We start from the raw sequence: 20,273 nt of genomic DNA on the forward strand, positions 1-20,273 counted from the left end.
TTCCTCCGCCCACCGCCACGGTAATTTTTCACAAGTTTGTGAGTAAAATATTAATTTTAATTGTAATTTGATATTATTATATGTTCATGCCCATGCATCACTTATATGCATATATTTATGTAGTTAAACTCTAGGCACGAATTATGTTGCATTCATAATGTGCCATGAATGTTGTTGTGGTAATTTGGAGCGTGCGTTGGCGTGCGTGTAATGTGGTGTGGACTATGGATAGGGCTTGAGTAATTGGGACCCGATCCTTCGAGGGGTAGTCACGGCTTGAGTAATTTTTGGGACCCTCGATTTGGTTATTAAGTGGAAGTCCGAGCTTGAGTAATTGGCAGTTGGATTTAAGAGAGTGATAGGGATCACCCCATATGTTATGATTGATACTACAGGTGTGTGAGTGCTCCAAATTACCTTTTTGATGTTATGATGTGAAAATGTTGTTGATGTTGCATTTCACTCTACAGGTGCATTAGTTCTAGATAGTTATAGAGATTATGGTTAAAATTGATATTTTACTCTCGAGTCTAACGCTCACTCTGTTCAATATTTTGGAGGATTTTATTTTGGTTAACTCGCTTTTCTCCTCGCAGTCAATTATTCTTGTTTGTATAAACTTGTTAAATCTTAGAATTTCCGCATGTGTTAGAAATGTTATTTGATTTGGGTCTAAACTAAATTATTATTTTGGGACTCAGAACTTAATATGCTATGCATGTTTGATGGATTGGATGAGGGAGCTGAGCTCCCATTTATTATTATGTTGATGAGTATGTGGAGGGTGAGCTGAGCTCCCCAATTGACTATATATTGTGTTTATAGGTCGGGTGAGTCGAAAACTCCCCGTTGGTAAGTCCATTTTATGGCCGGACTCTGTCCGTTTGTTTTCTTGATATTGGGCCCAAATGGGCCTTAGAGTTGGGTTAATGAACAGTTAGGCTTACTACGGGCCTCGGGGGCTTTAGGCTGGCCCAGGTCCTAGTGCCGGTCCGGCCCATAGGTTGGGTCGTGACAAATAATAATAATAATAATAATAATAATAATAATAATAATAATAATAATAATTATTATTATTATTATTATTATTATTATTATTATTATTATTATTATTATTATTATTATTATTGACTGAATCGGTTGCTAATTTATCAAAATCGATTACTAATATCTTTATCATTTGATTTAACAAACTAATTCAGTCAGTTACAATAAAATTAATTATTAATTTATTTTGTGACTGATTGATAAATCCATTATTATTAATAATTGATTTAGTAACTAAAAATTAGTTGTAAGTAATAATTGAAAATCAAAATAGTTGTTAAATTTATTAATTTAAAAAATCGGTGATCACCTTCTCCATAAGACTTTCTAAAGGAAATTAAAAGAAAAAAAGTCAAGAACTATTTTTAATTATTATTTTTAGGTAAAGAGGTTATGATTTAGTTTGTATCATTTAGTGGTTGCCAAAATTTTCTAGTAACATTATTGGATGTAGTTGAAATAAATCCATGTGCTACACCATGTGCCATTGATGCATAAGCTTGATTTCAACTTCAATATCTCGTTCTCATCTTCTATTTGTTTTTTTTTTTTTTTTTTCAAGTCTTCGGTTATTATTTTACATTTATTGATTAATTTATCTATTAATTTAAAACCTCAGGAACCCAATGAGTGATTCAATTGATAAGTCAATTGGCAATTTATAATAAAGAGAAGCCAATAAATAATAAAATGGAATATTGCGAACCAAGTAAAAGTGTGCCAAATGGATAGAATCAACAATAGAAAGTAAATGAGTACAAAGTTAACGTAAGATATGATGTGTTTCCAATCAATGTGAATCAGCGGACTGTCCATTGTTTTCAGCGTTTTTAATTGAAAAAAAGATGTAGATTTTTTTTTTATTTAAGAACATATGTGAGAGCTAGTCTTAAAATAAAATATATAATAGACAACAAGTAATTGGGGGCTTAATTTTCATGTATTATATATTTTTATTATAATATTATAAATAAATTTGGTAAATACTCTAATCATTATCCTCAATTTTAAACTTTACTATTATCGCTACAGTGTCTTCATTATCTTGAATTTAGAAGTCATTTTTATCAGCCTCAACTTGAATTTGATGATGATGAGGTGAAAAGCGGAGGCGAAATACTATGCAAAATGAAGGATGATGCGAAGGTGGTGACACCACCAATAGCGGAGGAGGAGGCATTGGAAATAGTTGAGAGAATGAAAGGGATATGATAGAAGAGGATGACTAGAGAGAGTGAAAGAAGCGTAAGGACTGCAATCTTAACAACGTTAGAAGCTTTGATGATAACTATCATAGTGGTGGCTGGCGGTAAGTTTCATGGCTTCTGATAGGATAGTAAGTTGAGAGGCAAAAACTACGATAATGGTATCAACAAGCTAGGGATTGGAAGTGGCAAGTAGTGGTGGATGATGGACCATAGAGAGTAGGACATGAATGAGTTAGGAGCAAGAATTTATGTAAAAGAAAGTGATTGAGCAAGGAAGGCCTGGTGAAGGGAATTTTGGCCTTTGCTCTGATCGACCGGTGACTAGCTAGTGACTAGTGAGAGAGCAAAGGTGAGATAGAGAAGCTGAAAGTGAAGTGAGAAATCGATAACGAAAAGTTGTGGAATTGTGGTAGGAATGGGCGGTTGTGTGAACTATGAATATGAGGGATAGTAACTTATGTTATGCTTGGTAGAGCGTAATATAATATAATATAATCAATTATATAATATAATTAAAGTTGTAACTTAATTATTATTATATTTTTAAATTTAATTATAAAATAAAAATACAAGTGATTTAATGTAATGATAATTTTTATTTTAATATTTAATTTATTTATAATATTAATAATAAGTGATAACGGTTGCAAATGATTAATAGTCGATTGGTAGTGATGGTAATAATGGTAGTTAGATGATGGTGGTAGTGATAAGGTGAGATAGTGAAGGTGGTTGTGATTAGATGGTAATAGAGGTGACAGTGACTAATAGTGATGGTGGTGGTGGTGACATGATTAATGTAGTGGTGGTCGTAATAATAGTGGCTAAATAGTGATAGTGATGATAATATTGACAATAAATAAAAAAATAAAAATAAGTAATTATTATGTCTATTTTTACATATGATGATTATAATGTTAATTTAAGTATAATTAATTATATTATATAATTATTATTTCATTACAATAATTTTTTTTATATTATAAAAAAATATAATCAAATATATAATATAATTATTGTAGGATTTTATATACACGATCAAAACCGCAGCATTTAAGGGATAGGCTACTAACTTTTTTTTCCCTTTTTATTGCAATTTATTGACATGTTAGAAAAGGAAAGTTTCTGTCACCAATTATTCTGTCACTAATGAAAAAAATAATTCCTATTTTCATCATTAATTCATCGCTAATCTTTAATTAATGTTAATGACAAAATTAAATCTGTCAAACTCAAAGAATCCTCAATTGTATGACGTGTCATTTGTAATTAAGGAGAAAATTTCTATATTATCTTATTAAAATTTAGATTCTTTAATGTTAACATATTTACATAATTTCCATCCTTAATTTCTTCAAATGAGTGCTTAAGATTTAATCTCTTAATACATAATTAATTATTCACCTTTTTAAAATAATATAAATTTCTGATTGATAAAAGATATTTCTATGGCATTAGAAAGAAAATCTCTTTTTTTAATATATTAACTTTTATTTTGATAATAGAATAAAAAATTTAAAGAGCGTGCGACATTTAGTATCGAAAATAAAAAAAAATTGAAATATGAGAAACTTAGCATTTTTTTTTTTTGGTTAAAAATGGAATATAAGTTGAAACTAAACGACATAATCATAATAAAAATTAACACTATTCATGCCTTATAACAATGCATTGAACATCTCAATTGGTGGAGAAATAAAGATTTTGATTATCTAAAAGTAAACTTTACAATAAAATTAGCTAATCAATTTGCATAGTAATTAAACTTCACCATAAATATATAAAAGCCCAATTATACTTGTTCTTTAACCATTTATGGTTTTTTTTTTTAAAGTGATTATATTATTATAAGATAAAGCATTGTTTCCTGTGTATAAAAAATATTATAGAACAAAGCATGAAAGAGTCTTTGAAGAAAGCTACTGAATAAAGGATTTTTTTTTATTTAACTGAGTTTATCATATGTTTATAATATATAATATCTAATGGGATATGCTTTTAAATTTATTTAAATTAAATTAATTAAATTTAAATATAATTTTATTAAGTGGGTAATATATCTTTGAATACTTGCGTGGATTGATTTATTTGGGGCTAAAAAAAACAAAAATTTCGGCATCATAAGCCGTGTGTATCATCTAGATAACATAATAAAAGTCAGAGTCAGCTACACGTAGTCTCTAGTGCATGTGAAATGACCTTTCGCGTGGGGCGTCCCACACTTAATTCACGCTTCTCTTCCTTCTCTCCCCCCCACAACACCCCCATTATTAATAGGAGCAGCCCAGCTGTCATTTTTAGCTCTGCATAACCACTAACAGAAAATCCTCACAACTTTTTAAACCATTAAAGATCAAGATTTTCCCTTATCATTTCCTCATCATTAATTTTGCTTCCTTTCTTTCTTGATTCCCTAGAATCCTATTTCTTGTCTCTGTTTTTTCTGTTTCCAATTCTAAAAGATATAGAAAAAAATGGTGGCTTTGGTTTCCCAAGAAAATTTTCCAGCTCTGGTTTCTCGCACTGGTAGACATTTGCAGCGCTATACTAAAGCTGGTCGTCGTCAAGTTGTGGGGTTCGTTTCTTTAATCCTTTATTTTCCCTTTTTCTTGGATTAATTAGCTATGGAATCTTGATTTTCCGCTTTTTTAAATTAAATGGTTTCTCTTAGTTTAAAGGATGGGAAAAGGACATGCAATATGTGTTGACCTTGACCTTGCAATTCTGGAATCCCCCATCTCAAACTGAACCTTTCCTGCTAATTATTGATATCAAGATTCAAGAAAGTGTTTAATCACTTGCTACCCCACATGGGTTGGCCTTAATTTGATGGATGGGAGTGTTAATTAGTTGATTTGATCTTTCTTCGTATTGAGTTGGTGTTTCTGTATATTACATGTTCTATGGTTACTAATTAATTTCTTGCATCCTTCTTTGCAGCTGTATACCATATAAATACAAAAGTAATAAACAAGACTTCTTGGACATTGAAGAAGTGTTAGAAGTTCTTGTCATCAGTTCCCAGAAAGGAAAAGGAATGTTGTTTCCTAAGGTACCTAATTCACCAAGGAAAAGGAATATTTCCTTAGTTATGTTCATTTTGATTAATTCCTCGACTCACATGATCCCCTCAATATGATTGCCTTCAGGGAGGTTGGGAATTAGATGAAACAATAATGGAGGCAGCTTCAAGAGAGACACTAGAGGAAGCTGGAGTGCTAGGCATTGTTGAGGTTAGCTTGTTTTTCCAAGTTTTAAAATGTTTGGTTTATTGGCTCTGCAATTCCTAGTTCTGAGTTTGGGAATTTTCTTACAGTGTGCATTAGGTGAATGGAGTTTCAAGAGCAAAACACATGACACCTATTATGAAGGCTACATGTTCCCTCTACTTGTTCAGGAGGAATTAGATTTCTGGCCTGAGAAAAACCTTCGTGAAAGAAAATGGGTATGCACCTAAATGTGCAAAATCAATAATATTTAGCCAACTATCCATAACACAAGATTTTCTTATTTTGTTTTCCCTTTTTTTTTTTTGTTGATGTGTAGATGAGTGTGGCAGATGCAAAGGAATGCTGTCAACATTGGTGGATGAAGGAAGCCTTAGACAGATTAGTTAATCGACTCAGGTCTCAGAAACAACTTGAAGAGGAAGAATTAGCATCTTGTATTTTAAGCTTTCAGAGCAAATCCAACTTGTAAATAGGCAGAATTGTTGATGAACACAGCCATAGGTGGCTTTTAGAATTTAGACCAGGCGAAGTGCAAAGGCTAGTGGGAATTGAAATGAACAAGAAAGGGTCTCTTTGATTTTCATGCTATCCCTTTCTTAGAATTTCAATTATAAATTCTTGTTAGGTATATCTTAGTGGGAACGCCGGAAAAAAAAAAAGGATCAAGATAACATTTGTACAACATGGTTTCTAAATGCAAAGAATTTTGGAAGGGAAAATTCAACTTTGTTTGATAAATTTGAAAGTCGGTTAACTGTCTGGACTGCAACCTTCATGTCTTGTCTTCCAATATAGACATGCTTTTACTTTGAGGCTAAAGTTTGCAGTAACTTCAGAGGGCGTTGGCCGCAACAGTCAACAATCAGGCCAAAAATTTCTTAATTTTCTTATTTTATTAATCGATAAAAAATGTTTTCAAAATGAGAAATGCAAACAAGGAAGAGTATTGGAAGACGCTCATTACTGGAGATAGAAAGTTAAAAAAAGATATAATTTATCTCCAATTAAACTGAAAAGTTGCATGATTTTTAAATTTTATGTTATCTTTATGAATTTTGCAAGTAGATTTTAGCAAGCAATGTCATTGTATAAATGCAAACGAATCAGGAAAAAGGTGTGACAATTTTCAGCCCCAAAAACAAAACTTTCTTGCTCTGCTTCTTTTCCTTTGCAGAGGCATAAAAAGCTTGAGAAAGCATATTCAAGAACAATATATAGAAGCCTGAAATTCAGAATAGGTGATAAAACTATAGAATAAAACTGGATTGTAAATAGCATGATGGATTAAGCTTCAGTCAGAGCTTGACCCAAATACCTTCAGCTACTGATAGTAATTAATCTCACAACGAATAGTGAATGAAGGGCAACTTTCTGGGTTAATTTTCAACTATCCATAGTACTTAGAAAACAAATCTATGAGGAACTGGGCTCAAGATTTTGAAGGCTTAGAACAAATTTAGTAAGCAATAGTAGATTGGGGACTTCTTCATGGAGATTCTCACACACACACACACACTCGTGAATAAGCCTTGTCCAATTATTTAGAGGCTTTTTTAAAAAAGAAAAAAATCAAAATCCCAAATCCATACATATTTTCTGATGAAATGAGCATCCTATATTTTATTTTTTTATTTAGTATCTTATGTTTTATTTATTTAATTAATCCCTTCATCCCTCTTTTTTAACAATTTTTTTTTTTTTAAATGAAAGATGAAAAAAAATTCTTCGAATTTTAAATTTTGGCCTCAAGAATTCGAATGAGTGCTTAGAAACTATTGAAAATGATAAGACAGATTAAATTACATTTTAAAAAAAAATTTAAAAAAGAAAAAACTTGGATTGGTCCACCAAATTAACTGGACTTAATTTGAACACCACATACATTCTGATGACAACATATTGGAAGCAGTAAAAGCCCAAAATTTTATCAATAATCACAGAGAATGTTGGCCTACAGGACAGAAGCTTATACAAGCCACGGGAGAAGTCTATCTTAACACCTAGCAAAATGGGGAAGAAGTAATGACGGAGATAACAAAATTAACATGATTATTCTACTCCAAATCTTACCAACAAAAACTCAAATCTAATATTCAAATTAGTTTTATTAGTTATCATGTTTTTGACTTAAAAGAATGCAAAATTTACAATACGTATTAAAACGCAAAATTAAAGTGTAAATCCAGCTCTGATATCATTTGAAAGACACTTAATTTAATTAAAAATTTTAAATTAATGAATAATAGACTAATATATTAAGCAATGATCATTTACGTATTTATAAAAAGATGTATAAATCATGGAAAGCGAATTACCAAAAACCCCTTGTTCCTATAATCCTATTGTTTTCTTAAGAAGAAGAATGATGCAATAATGTGAGCTTTCTCATTCTTTTGCCTACATCAGGTTTGATTTGGGTCTTAATTTATGTGGATATATAGAGTCTTTAGAGATTGTATATTGGTGTTTTTTTTTTTTTTTTTTTTACTGATTTTGTATTATTATATATCGAGATTTTCAAATTTTTTTACTTAACATGTCATTTCCTAAGTTGAGTGAATCTGAAATTTCTATTAACTAAGGTTAAACGGTGAGAATGCATTTACACTCAATATAGTCAAGAATTGGTAACTAAAAATAAAGGGGTTTTGGAGGAGCTATAGCACATGGCAACGAGACCACAAGAGCTGTAATGTTGGGGCGAGTGTGAGATGGAGACAAACTTCCATAAATTTTAAACGACATTGCTGAATGTGACATTTTACTCTCTACAATCTCTTTCCCTTGTTATATTTCCAGAGAAGAAAAAAAGAAAAAGCTCCATGATGGCTATACATTAGCATGTAACCAACAAAAGCTCCCATGTGTGTTTGTGACCATACCTTGTAAGTTTATTGCTCAGGACAGGAGTGGTAGCAATTTCTTGGAGCATTAATTTCAAATGCCCCACAGTATATATAGGCGTGAGGCAATATAGACCTCCAAAGTGTGGTGGATATTAACATTTGGACATAATATATACTCAGGAATTTATTAACTAATTTAGGAAACCTAACATTCGTCTATATAAAATGGCAAGTTAATTATATATATATATATATATTAGAACTATCAAATATATATATTTTTTAAATAAAAATGGAATTTGTTTATGTGTTAATATGCAATTAGCTTATCATTTCATGTAATACTTACTTGAAATTACGAAATGGCTAATAATTTCTCTTGGTGAAAGTTGAGTGCATTAAAAAAGAAATTATTACGTAAAATGAATTTTAATTTAGTGAGACTGGAATCTTAATTAAAAAGAATGTATATAAAAAATAGAGAGAGTGATTAGATGCAAAATTTTAAATCTTGCCTTTCTCTTTTACAACTTCTTAGCAAGGTATACCATGAATGGATTGGAATGAGAATTATTGGCATTGAGATTTTGGGTAAAAAACACTTTTCTAAAAAGTGTAATTTTAAATTTTATTGAAAAAGTAATTTTAAAATTATTATTTTAATATTTTTATAATTAAAATATATTAAATTTAATTTAAAATAATACTCTCTGAGTAACATATTAAAGAAAATATTTTTCTTAATATAATAGTTGTAAGAATAATATCAAACAAACCCCTTAAAAAACATGCCTTAGTCCATATATAACAATATGTCATCATAAGTGCACATTCTAATTATTAACTAATGATCAAAATTTTAACATTTTGAAGAATAATATGAGGTCAAGAGACTTTGCTCATTATATATATATATATATAATTAATTTATGCGCTGAAAATGTATTGCTCCTTGTTAATGGCTCTTTATATTTTTTCTTGTTTTTAATACTCTCCCTCAGCCACTTCTATGCATTTTTCTTTCCCTTTCATGCTTTGATCTTTTTAGTTTTTGATTATCAATTATTTTTTGTCCTTTCAATTCAGCCTTCAAAGGCTAATCGATTTCCTTTCCATTCTAATTAAAAGTAGAGCGTGCGATGAGCACAGTTTGTTTTGTGTCTTCACTTGCAAAAGCTTTCTGCATCACTGACCCTAACCAATTAACTATCAATAAAAAAAAAAAATGAAGTGACCCTTTCTCTAATTATACAAAAAACTTTTAATTTGATTATTAAAAAAATTAATTAAAAAAGTAGTAAGAATTGTCATCACATTTTAGTTCAAATCATGTTTGCTCTATCTATGTCTAATTCTAATTAACTAGCAGGCAGTTGTGCCGGGCAGGCTTTGTTACTGACCATTGCATTAGATTCTCCAAATCACAAGACACTCTGCGTATATATATATATATATATATATATATATATATATATATATATATCACTGTTTGAGTGGGATTTAATTTATGTATATATATCCCTTGTTAAACCCTATCTGTTTCTGTCCACAAAGTTGTCGAGAAATGGCAAGAACAACTTCTGATTTTCTCATCTTCATTTCCCTTTTCTTTAACTCACTTCTTCCCATTGCTTCTCCTTCCTCCGCCAATTCCTTCGTCTTCGGCGGCTGTACTCAGCAGAAATACGCACCAGACTCGCCTTACGAATCCAACATCAACTCTCTTCTCACTTCTCTTGTTAACTCAGCCACCTACTCCTCGTACAACAACTACACCATCATGGGCTCCAGCCCACAAGACGTCGTCTACGGCCTTTTCCAGTGTCGCGGCGACCTTTCCATGCCGGATTGCGCTAACTGCGTAGCACAAGCAGTGAGTCAAATTGGTTCTTTGTGTTCTCAGACATGCGGTGGAGCAGTGCAACTTCAAGATTGTTATGTAAAGTACGATAATGCTACGTTTCTAGGAGTGGAGGATAAGACAGTGGTCTTCAAGAAATGCGGGCCCTCCACTGGGTATGATACAAATACTATGAGTGTTAGGGATGCCGTGATGGCAGACCTTGCTCGGCCTGGAGGGCTGTATCGAGTTGGTGGGTCGGGCGAGGTCCAGGGTTTTGCCCAATGTATTGGAGATTTGAGCTTAGGAGAGTGTCAGGATTGCCTGTCGGAGGCAATCAGCCGGTTGAAAACCGATTGCAGCACCGCGGTTTACGGCGATATGTTCTTGACTAAGTGCTATGCTAGGTACTCCACCGGCGTTGCTCATGTTTATACCAATACTCATAATGGTAAGCCATTCTTGAAGTAATTTATTGATTAATTCAGTCAGTAATTATAGTTACTTTGTACTAAATTTTTTGAGACGTCTGAAAGTATATATAGCGAGAATGGTTCTAAAATGTTAAATGAAAAGAAGAAGTTGTAGTTAATTTTTGGACAATATGATGAAGTTGGATGAAAATTTATTGAAATATTTTTATGATATATTGCAGATAAATCTATGGACGAGGGCGAGAAGACATTTGCAATTATCATCGGATTATTTGCTGGAGTCGCTTTAATCATTATTTTCCTTGCTTTCATAAGAAAGGTTTCTGAAGGAAATGGTATGATCTTAAACTTTGTTCTGTTAATTGCCTTTAATTTTGGTTTAATATCTCAATTACTTTCATAACTAAAAGGGTCAGTTTTTGAATATTCTCTCGTGCAGGTAAATAAATTGCAACGTTTTCGAAGACATTGGCAAAGCCACTCGCTATTCCTCAGCCTTCTCATCAAGTGATTTACTTTTGGGCCACTTTTGCTTCACTTTTTTATTCATGATATTAACCTTCTTCTCTTTGATTTTTTTTTTTTTTTAAATTTCTTTAATTTACTCTTGAAAAGAAGACTTAAAGACAGATGGAAAGATGTCCCTTAGGCCCTAGGGCATGAACCCAAATCAAAAGTTATAAAAAGAGACTAAGATTCCAATATCTTCTTCACAGTTCACTCCACTTGACAAAGTTGTATTGTCCAAATGTGAAAAAAAGGGCACGCATGTTAGTTCTTCTAGTAAAGGTGCATATGATGGTATCTTTTTGGAGGTGGCACTTATTGTACTTTTTATCTTCTGGGTAAGAAACAAACTCCTTTTATGATTTAAGTTTTGGAGAGTTATAGAGTAGGAAGAGGAGTAGCATGTCAATGTGATTTTGTACTAACAGGGATCTCATGCATGAGATAAGCAATGCAAAATTTATTATGGCTTATATTATCTATGATGTGAACTTCTTTCTCATCTATTTAAATTTTTGTCCTTGGAAGTAATTGATATTCATGTATATAGGAAGTGCTGGTCTGATGGCACACATATCTTGTGGCAACTTGGCAAGCCCTCGCGTGAGTCATTCATCTTTTGTAACTTCGGAGAAGTAAAGCTCTTGTCAAATTTCTGTCTATTTGCCCTTTCATATAAAGATGATTTCTAGGAAATTGGATTCCAGGAATAAAACTTCCACCTCCTTCTTCAAACTAAAGTGGAGTTTTTAATTTCGATTCACAATATATTTGTTTCTTTCGCATATGCATAAATTCTAATTAATAAGCTAAAATATTGTAAATTTAAAATTTGGGTGATAAGGAAAAAGGCTAATATTATGACATGAATTCAGCGAGTGTTCAAATAAGAAAAGGGGTAAACGTCCAGGAAACATTTCCCTTGTCTTACACAAATATAACGAAATTTTCAGAATGAATGAACAAGGAAACAATAGTTGACAAGAATTAAATCATCTGGAAATGAACAAAATGATCTAAAAGACAGAAAACAATGAGCTTACGATTTGGATGGCAAACAAACAATCTAAACAACAGAGAAAAGTCAGGAGAGGATGGATGGCATATAAGCTCTGCTGGTCTGACCTGTTGAAATTGTGCCAACAGAAAGGGCTTAAGCTAGGATTTGCATTGCCTGACCTGCTGCTTAGATTGGCCCACATCCAAAAGGCTAAATTCTATGTCGGCGAATTATTTTCGATTGCTCATGGTTTCATTACATGTGAGCCTGGAAACAAAATTAGATCTTGGTGACAAACCACTCCTGGCCAAGATTGATCACGGTAAAGATAGAGGAATTAACTACAATTTAGAAAAGAAAATGAAGGATGCTGAATAACTCCTTCGGATTTTTTTTCACTTCCCTAGAGATGGGCGAACATTTTTAGTTAGCAACAAAAATTTTTGGATCCAAAATCAAATTTTGTGAAACCAAAGGTTTAAATTCGATGAAACTTCAATTCTTGGCAATTCTAATGCTACAAGTTGCATAAAAGATGTACACTATAAATGGTAAGATGTCAGAAAGGTTACAGAAGCAATTTTGAGAATAGAAGAAATGTTACAAAAAAATCCCAATGTGACACATGGCCTTATAGAAGAATTTTTTAAATGGTTCAGTCATCTATTTGCCATTGTTGTATTAGATATATTAAGAAAAGCATCATATTGAATATATTGTTAAAGGAAATTACAAATTTGTTCTTTTGGTAGATTTGATCTTCTTTGGTAAAAAAAAAAAAAAAAAACCAAAACAGATGCTTTTGGAAAATTGTTCATTCTCAGAACTTCAGAAGAGATGCCAAACAAGCACAATATATGCATAGTAATAGCAGTCGGCCTTATTTGCTTCTTTGCATGTTCCAAGTACCGTCAGAACAGAAGGGATGGTAGTACATAACTAATTTATATTTTCCATTACATGGAACTCAAAGCCCTTGTGCATATCACCATCATCAACTAGCAGCCCCAACAACAATCACCATTTCATGCCCAATAATATTTAACAGAACAGGAGAGGAATTCAGGAGCACTAAAAGATGAGCATTAAGCAACAGCAGTCAATTTTGTCAATTGATTATGCATTTTATGCACATTACTCCAGAGAACTTTCAACAATTGCATACACAAGAAAAACTTACATCTAATGAATAACAGTGTAAAATTACAGAATGCCATCAGGAGGGACATATCAGTTTCGATTATTTCACAGTCCCTTACAGTAGATACACTGCAGGGCTCAAAGCCCTTGCGCAATTTCCCAAACATCACCTGGCATTCCAATTAAACCCATTCCAATTGATAAATGAAAATTTCAATCCGGCAAACCACCACAAACACATCCACTAGTAGATATTCAATAAGCTTTCCTAAAAACTAATCAACAGTCAAGATTATCAACAACAACAACAATAGCAAAAAAAGCTTGGAAATGGTGGGAAAAAATATTGAAAACAAATATGAAGGAAGCATAAAAAATTGTTTTTTTTTTTTTTGTTTTGCAGTCACTAAATTCAGAAAAATAGGTCAATCTGTTGAAAGGATTGAATAAATCAAACAATTCCAATCAAATGCTGCCATCAGAACGGATTGATAATAGGAATTATTTCATATTTTCCATTAAATGGAACTCAAAGCCCTTGCGCAATATCAACATCATCATCTAGCAGCATAGACAACAATGATGACTCAAAACCCAACAATATTCAAAAGAAAAAGAGTGGAAGAGAGCAGCAGAAATCAATTCAGTCACTTGTTTTAGCATCCATATACAATACCACTGGTGGAAATGACAAATCGGATCAATACACTTTCAACGGGTGTGTAATCAGCGAGAAATCACCAATACCATCAGATTAATTTGAGAAAAACTTCAAATCGAATACCTGACAAAGAAGGATGAATAGAGCAGCATGCACCTTGGATCAGAGAGAAATAGACACGGCGGCGAAGAGAATACGGACATAGTATAGGAGAATGAAAAAGCCTAGAACTCACTGCTTAGATGTAGGGCTGGGTTTTTTGTTTTGTGTGGTTTTAGGCGGCCAAGCCCACTACTAATTAGCTCATAATTCATATTTAAAATTTTTTTTTCTAAAAACAATTTTCATTAAAAGTGAATTAAATATTAAATTATTTCTAATTATATAAAAATTATTGTGTAAAAGAGTTTTATTTTTTATATATAAATTATGTAAATCTCATCACATAAAACATAAATCACATTATTTATTATCAGATTATTTAATAAATTTTAATTATTTTCATAAAAATTTATTTTTAATTTGATTATAATTTTTATATAAATTATAATTTTAATTACCAATTTAATTACCTTGATATTGCTAATGAATTTAAATTTTATTATCATAAAATTTAATTTTTATTGATATTTATAGTTAAACAACAAAATAACCATAATTTTTCGATTTCGCTGGCTCTTTCTAGTTTCTACAGAGCGCTTGCAATAAAGAGGACAAAGCCCGGAGAAGTTTCTGGACTCTCTCACACAGCCGCTTCGTCTATAAAATAACAAAAACCAGTACGACTGTGATTGACAGGAGCTCATTTGTGCAGATAACAATGGCTGATGATATCTTTGGGTTCCGGTATCCTTTTAGGCGACTCTTGTGGAGCCCTTCGGTGTTCCGCGAATGGTCTGGATCTCCACCTCCCATGGACTGGGTTGAAACTTCCTCCGCTCATATCTTCAAACTCAATGTTCCTGGTACCACTTCTCCCTCTCTGTTGGCAAGATAATGGATTTTTTCGAATTCAGCAATAATTGGAGTTGAATTTAATAGCTTTGCAATGGGTTCCATCTGACTTTGAACTTCTTGTGTTGATTTCTTATTTTATTCCGAATTAATAGCTTTGCTGACCAATTATATGTTATGGGTTTTATCCGTTATTTGATTCTTTCTACTTTCTAATAGAACTTTCAAAATTTTTTGCTCGATTAGCTTCTTTGATCCATTATATTAATGAATTTTGTTTGTCAACTAAAGTCTTGGCTTTTTAAGAGTTGAATTTTAATGGGATTTCCTATGTTGAGAAAAATTGTTGAAGCAAATTCTTTTTTTGTGAACAGGATACAACAAAGAGGAAATCAAGGTTCAGGTGGAAGAAGGAAATATTTTGCACGTAAGGGCAGAGATGGGTAAAGAGGAAGGCCATGGAAATGACACAGTTTGGCATCTTGCAGAGAGAGGGACAGGAAGGAGAAGCTTTTCTCGAGAAATTGAATTGCCAGAAAATGCAAAGGTGGATCAAATTAAAGCTCAGGTGGAGAATGGTGTACTCACCATTGTTGTGCCCAAGGATAAAAGTCCAAAGCCATCTAAAGTGAGAAATATTAACATCACTAGCAAGCTCTGAGAAGAAAATCTGATGTTCCATTTGCACTGAAGTTAGCTGAGAATAATTGCTCAAAAAAAAATAAAAGCTGAAAATAATGTTGGCGTTATAAACCGTTGTTCCTTTCTTTTGCATACTTGTCAATAAAATTTGCCTTGTGATGAACTTTTCCCAAAGGCCATGTTTGGATGGATGACATTAAATTTTTCAAAATTTATAATTAAAATTTAAATTTCATAGTTTATATAAATGTCTAATTTAATAAATTATTAAAATTTAAAAACTAACTTCTTTAAAAAAAAAAAAAAGTCAATTCCTTAAAAATAATTTAATTTTCTTTTTAACTATAAAATTTCTTTATTTATCTATTTTTTAATGTTTTAAATATTAAAAAATATAAAAAAATATTTTTTATAAAAATATTTTTATAAAATAAGCCGAGCTTAATGTTATAATTTTTTTTTTCCTTATAATTTATAAGAGAAAAAAAAATCCACCTAAACAAAAATTTTCCTTATGTAAATTTGCAATTTAACCCATGATAACACGGTAAAACAGCCATTCAAAATCTACGCTATTGATCGTGCAGTTTAAATAATATATTTTTTTATGTAATTTAAAATAGGGTTTAAATTAAAAATTATATAGTTTTAAGCATAGCTTTAATGTTATTGAATTAAAGAATATATGTCAAGAATACTCGTCAGCGTTGCTCGCCGCTATTCTCATCCTCATCGCTCGTCCTCGTTGATCTTTGCTCTTGCTGCTAATCTCCTGAAAAAAAAAACTCTTGGTCATGTCTTATTGTGGCTGCTCTAACCCCTGGCCTCTAATTAATTGCACACCTTTATCCCATCGTCTTGAAGATAACTACAATAGTATTGAGCCAAAGCTCATATTTTGTCGGTCGAAGTTGTGATATGGTTTATAAGCATTTCCTGAAAGTAATTTGTGTGCATTATGAATTTTCATGACATTAATATATAGCTAGCTATATTTGACAAAATTGATTGTTCATTGATTTATACACTAATCTGAATTTCTAAGCTTTTCTCTTTGGTTCAAATTTTTAAATGTTTACTTGCTTGGCTTCATAAAATCATGAAGACCGTTCAGGAACATGGATCTTTTGTCTTGCAAGTGATGATAAGAAGGTAAGTGTATACATATGAAAAATCAACAAGTGGTTTAATCAAACTTTAAGGAGTATTCAGAGAGCCCTAAATATAGCCCAGCTTTCAGAAGCCAACGAGTCCAATTTGGGACTTGAATAAAGCCCAACTTTCATAAGCCAACCACTCCAATTTGAGCCTTGTAGAGAAAAAGATTTTTCCTTTTAAATGATACAAATCAAATTGAAAATCAAGCGTTGTACTGAATAATAAAGTTTGAGTTTGGTTTGGTTAAATTTGAATAAAAAGAAATCACTAGTTCTTACAGATTTTATTTTATTTTAATATTATTATTTAAAATAACATAAAAGAGAACAATTGAAAGGTAAATTCATTACAGGGAATGGTGGAACTTTGGACTGATTTGAGCATTTCTGAAAAGTTTGAGAAACTAAGCTTGTATTATTTGGGTCTGTGTCCATATCCATCATTCCAATATGCTGCAATTGATTAAAAAGATGAGTATGTTTTCAATCGTGAAAGTAATTATTTTAATATAAAAGAATTAACAAGAATTATTGGGGATGGAAATCGTCCAGATCAAGAAGTTGGTGAGTCCAAAATCCATTATCAGAAAAGCCACCAAAAACAAACAAAAAGAATTGAATATTAATATCAACTTCACTTAAATGTATTCGTCTGATTTCTAAGCTTTTGCTTGCTATTGAAGTTGGGCTCTTCATGCACTTGGCTAGTACTGTTCCTTGACGAATAAATGACCTGATAGAGCCAATAAGTCTGTTCAATCACTCACAATCAAGCTCCTAATTCAATGAAATATATATATATATATATATATATATATATATATATATTGTCTTACGGAATCAAATGATGAGAAAAAATCTATATGACAAATCCTATGATATGCATGCTGTAATCTTAATCTCGATATAAATTATTTAAATGATTACTAAATTTTGCGCGTTTTAAAAGTTTATGTTTATAAATGAAAGCGAAAGTCCAAAAATGACTTTAATATGTCAATGGATGCGGGTATACAGCGTTAATTAAAATGAAAAGCTGATAGGTTTCGCGTTGTGTACTAATTCTTAGTACGAGAAAATTCCTAATTTGCATTCAATGTATTTTTTGAATAGTATTTAGTAAAACTGCTAACGGAAGCTTTTTAATCATAATATTTATATTAATTTTTTTAAAAAAAAAGTTTTATTTATTCATTTATTATGAATTTACTGTAGCAGACCGTTGAAATTAAACAAAATCTTATGGATGTTCGTCCACCCATCTGTTAGACACGTCAAATCATCAAGAAAAATAACCCAAATGGAACGTATTTTGGATCGAAGACTTTTACAACGTATATTCATAATGTGACCGATCATTCATAGCTTTTTTTTTTTTTTTTTTTTTTTTTTTGCATTTTAACAGCCAATAACTACTAAGCGAATCAGATTCTCATGATGCCCTGTAAAGTCGCAAAGAATATTTAAAGCTAACCATTTTTAAATTTATAGTAAATAAAGCTATAAATAAGATTTAAAAAAAATGGCTATATTATGCAGTTAATTTAGGTAATTATCTGAGTGTAATTTAATATTATTATTAATGTCTCCATGAAATGAGTGAAAATAGGAACAAAAACTTATCAAAGTTTGAATTGAAATGTTAAATTATTTGAAACTTTAAAATTTTAATTGAAATTGAATCAATATTAAATAAATAAATAAAAGAAAAGTTGGCAAAAGACAACCATGTATGGAGCTCATATTTGCCCTCGAACTTTTTGAGAATGTCTAAATTTACCCAATTTCAAGTTTTTGTCTCAATTGAACCAAATATTTTCATTTATGTGCATTTATGCTCATTCTCTAATAATATGCAAGCGAGTGAAATTAACATGTCATATTAGAGTGTAAGGATACTCAATAATAATAATAATAATAATAATAACAATAATAATAAGTTTGGTTTGAAAATGTAACAAGTAGCTTATATACAGATAGGCAATAAGGAGGTTAGTTGGATTCGACAGCAAGGGAAGAACAATCATTTTCATCTGCAAAAAATTTCTCCCTTTTGCATTCTAGTTTGCAAATATTTTCTCTCACAATATTCTCTCTCACAACTAATACTTTCTGTTTGGGCAATCATTGTGTCAAAGAATCGAAGGGGGGAGATTGGGTGAGTTGTTGTGAGGGAAGTTAATGTGAAAACAGGTGTACTTTCTAATAATCCAAAATCGAAGATTTCATGCTTATGAAATTAATATATGATTACTAATTTTTGTGAGTATTTTCTTATTGAGCATGTTACTGATTGTTAAGATTAAACTAATTTGATATGAGTTTTTTTTTTGTTTTTTATTTTTTTTATCTTTGAATTGTTGATTAACATTTGGGTAAAAATAAAAAATAATAAGGGAAAAAGGGTTTGAGCAGTACTGAAATTATTGTGTATTGAGTTTAGGGGAGGAGACTTGAATTGGGTTAGCTTTGATATTCTCTCTTTGTGAAAAGAGCTTATTTCCAAAGGTAATCACAAAAAGAGAGAATTATTGGGTGTTTACATCTTTCTTCAGCCCCTGATTCTTTTTTTTTTTTATTATTATGTTGATTTTTTTGAACATTGTAATGAATTAATTTTGTCATAATATACAATATGGTTCATTCATTTTTTATATTGTAATCAATTCATATTCAATGCTAGCAAGTTGCCATGGGCCAAATTGTTTGATTTAATAGACTTACTAGCTGTCAGAATTATTGAGTGAATGTGAGTGTAGTTGTAAAAGCCACACTAGTAGAAAATTGGAATTTTTTATTACTTTTCTTGTAACATTGAGAAGAATCCAATATAGGGTAACTACCATAATTAGTTGCTAACACCTATTCTCACATCATTGCAATTGATATCAACTATATGTATGCTCACAAACACACAAATTCATTTATTTTTAGCGGAATACAAATTTATCTTTACTTGTTCATAGGTCATATGGTTGTTCCTATGAATGTCAGAATATTCCATGGGGGTGTGTTTGTGAGGGATCCAAAGTTTAGATATATAAATGGGAAGTTAGAAGAGTTTAATGTCAATGATTTAGACAAACTACATTATATGAGAATTATGAGGATGGTAGAACAATTGAATTATCACAATGCACCCACCATATATTGGGCAAAACCTGGGTATGATTTTGAGATTGGATTGAGAGTTGAGTACACTGATAGAGTGATGTGGGATATTTTTACTTTAATTGGTGAGAATGAGAATATTGACTTTTTTCTGGAGCATTGCATAGATGAAGGTGAGGTAATTAGAGATGGGTTGACTGATGTACCCTTAAATGCATCTAATCACAATGGGAAGGATAGAGAAAATGTTAGTGTTCAGATTCAAGGGGAAACTATAGATTTTGATATTGGAAATGAGAATGATGATATGGATGACAATAATGAAGACTTCGTTGTGGATGTTTATTGTGATATTGACTTAGATGACGAAGAATTAATTTCAGCTAGGGAAAAGAAAAGACAGAAGAATAGTAAGAGGAAATCAAATCAATTTGATAATGAAAGCGAGGAGAATGATCAACAAGATACTAATATGGAATAAGAGGGTGTTGAGATG

The 20,273-nt window shown here is 31.3% G+C and overlaps 3 protein-coding genes and 1 long non-coding RNA gene across 7 annotated transcripts; 3 read left to right on the forward strand and 1 right to left on the reverse strand.

Annotated features, from left to right (window-relative positions):
- Positions 1–4,517: 4,517 nt before the first annotated feature.
- LOC110657837 (nudix hydrolase 18, mitochondrial) lies at positions 4,518–6,223 on the forward strand. Its single transcript, XM_058153304.1, has 5 exons — positions 4,518–4,830; positions 5,196–5,307; positions 5,405–5,488; positions 5,572–5,700; positions 5,802–6,223. Exons 1-5 carry the CDS (start codon positions 4,730–4,732, stop codon positions 5,952–5,954), a joined length of 579 nt encoding a protein of 192 aa, XP_058009287.1. The 5' UTR covers positions 4,518–4,729; the 3' UTR covers positions 5,955–6,223.
- Positions 6,224–9,824: 3,601 nt separating this feature from the next.
- Positions 9,825–11,865, forward strand: LOC110657838 (plasmodesmata-located protein 7). 4 transcript variants are annotated; one of them, XM_021815232.2, is made up of 4 exons: positions 9,832–10,622; positions 10,827–10,940; positions 11,022–11,112; positions 11,663–11,865. In XM_021815232.2, exons 1-4 carry the CDS (start codon positions 9,839–9,841, stop codon positions 11,802–11,804), a joined length of 1,131 nt encoding a protein of 376 aa, XP_021670924.2. In that variant the 5' UTR covers positions 9,832–9,838; the 3' UTR covers positions 11,805–11,865. The 4 variants fall into 4 exon arrangements, 2 of the variants coding, with proteins under 2 accessions (XP_021670923.2, XP_021670924.2); XR_002495446.2 differs by having other exon boundaries at positions 9,834–10,622; positions 11,022–11,450; XR_002495447.2 differs by having other exon boundaries at positions 9,835–10,622; positions 11,045–11,112; positions 11,663–11,808.
- Positions 11,866–12,912: 1,047 nt separating this feature from the next.
- LOC110657839 (uncharacterized) lies at positions 12,913–14,212 on the reverse strand. Its single transcript, XR_002495448.2, has 2 exons — positions 14,037–14,212; positions 12,913–13,422 (listed from the first exon to the last, which is right to left on the reverse strand). It is a non-coding gene; the product is annotated as an uncharacterized LOC110657839 (long non-coding RNA).
- Positions 14,213–14,605: 393 nt separating this feature from the next.
- Positions 14,606–15,673, forward strand: LOC110657840 (15.7 kDa heat shock protein, peroxisomal). The gene is made up of 2 exons (XM_021815233.2): positions 14,606–14,878; positions 15,242–15,673. Exons 1-2 carry the CDS (start codon positions 14,734–14,736, stop codon positions 15,526–15,528), a joined length of 432 nt encoding a protein of 143 aa, XP_021670925.2. The 5' UTR covers positions 14,606–14,733; the 3' UTR covers positions 15,529–15,673.
- Positions 15,674–20,273: the final 4,600 nt, after the last annotated feature.

The sequence above is a fragment of the Hevea brasiliensis genome, chromosome 9, assembly GCF_030052815.1.
Source record: "Hevea brasiliensis isolate MT/VB/25A 57/8 chromosome 9, ASM3005281v1, whole genome shotgun sequence".
Taxonomy (NCBI): domain Eukaryota; kingdom Viridiplantae; phylum Streptophyta; class Magnoliopsida; order Malpighiales; family Euphorbiaceae; genus Hevea; species Hevea brasiliensis.

What these genes read in the sequence shown, in the direction of transcription:
- LOC110657840 (XM_021815233.2), top strand. Translation starts at nt 14,734, where the DNA reads ATGGCTGATGATATCTTTGGGTTCCGGTATCCTTTTAGGCGACTCTTG. An exon ending in CTTCAAACTCAATGTTCCTG is followed by an intron (nt 14,879 to 15,241) that starts GTACCACTTCTC and finishes TTTTGTGAACAG; the next exon opens with GATACAACAAAGAGGAAATC.
- LOC110657837 (XM_058153304.1), top strand. Translation starts at nt 4,730, where the DNA reads ATGGTGGCTTTGGTTTCCCAAGAAAATTTTCCAGCTCTGGTTTCTCGC. An exon ending in GAGTGCTAGGCATTGTTGAG is followed by an intron (nt 5,489 to 5,571) that starts GTTAGCTTGTTT and finishes ATTTTCTTACAG; the next exon opens with TGTGCATTAGGTGAATGGAG. An exon ending in ACCTTCGTGAAAGAAAATGG is followed by an intron (nt 5,701 to 5,801) that starts GTATGCACCTAA and finishes GTTGATGTGTAG; the next exon opens with ATGAGTGTGGCAGATGCAAA.
- LOC110657838 (XM_021815232.2), top strand. Translation starts at nt 9,839, where the DNA reads ATGTATATATATCCCTTGTTAAACCCTATCTGTTTCTGTCCACAAAGT. An exon ending in AAAGGTTTCTGAAGGAAATG is followed by an intron (nt 10,941 to 11,021) that starts GTATGATCTTAA and finishes TAAAAGGGTCAG; the next exon opens with TTTTTGAATATTCTCTCGTG. An exon ending in TTCCTCAGCCTTCTCATCAA is followed by an intron (nt 11,113 to 11,662) that starts GTGATTTACTTT and finishes TCATGTATATAG; the next exon opens with GAAGTGCTGGTCTGATGGCA.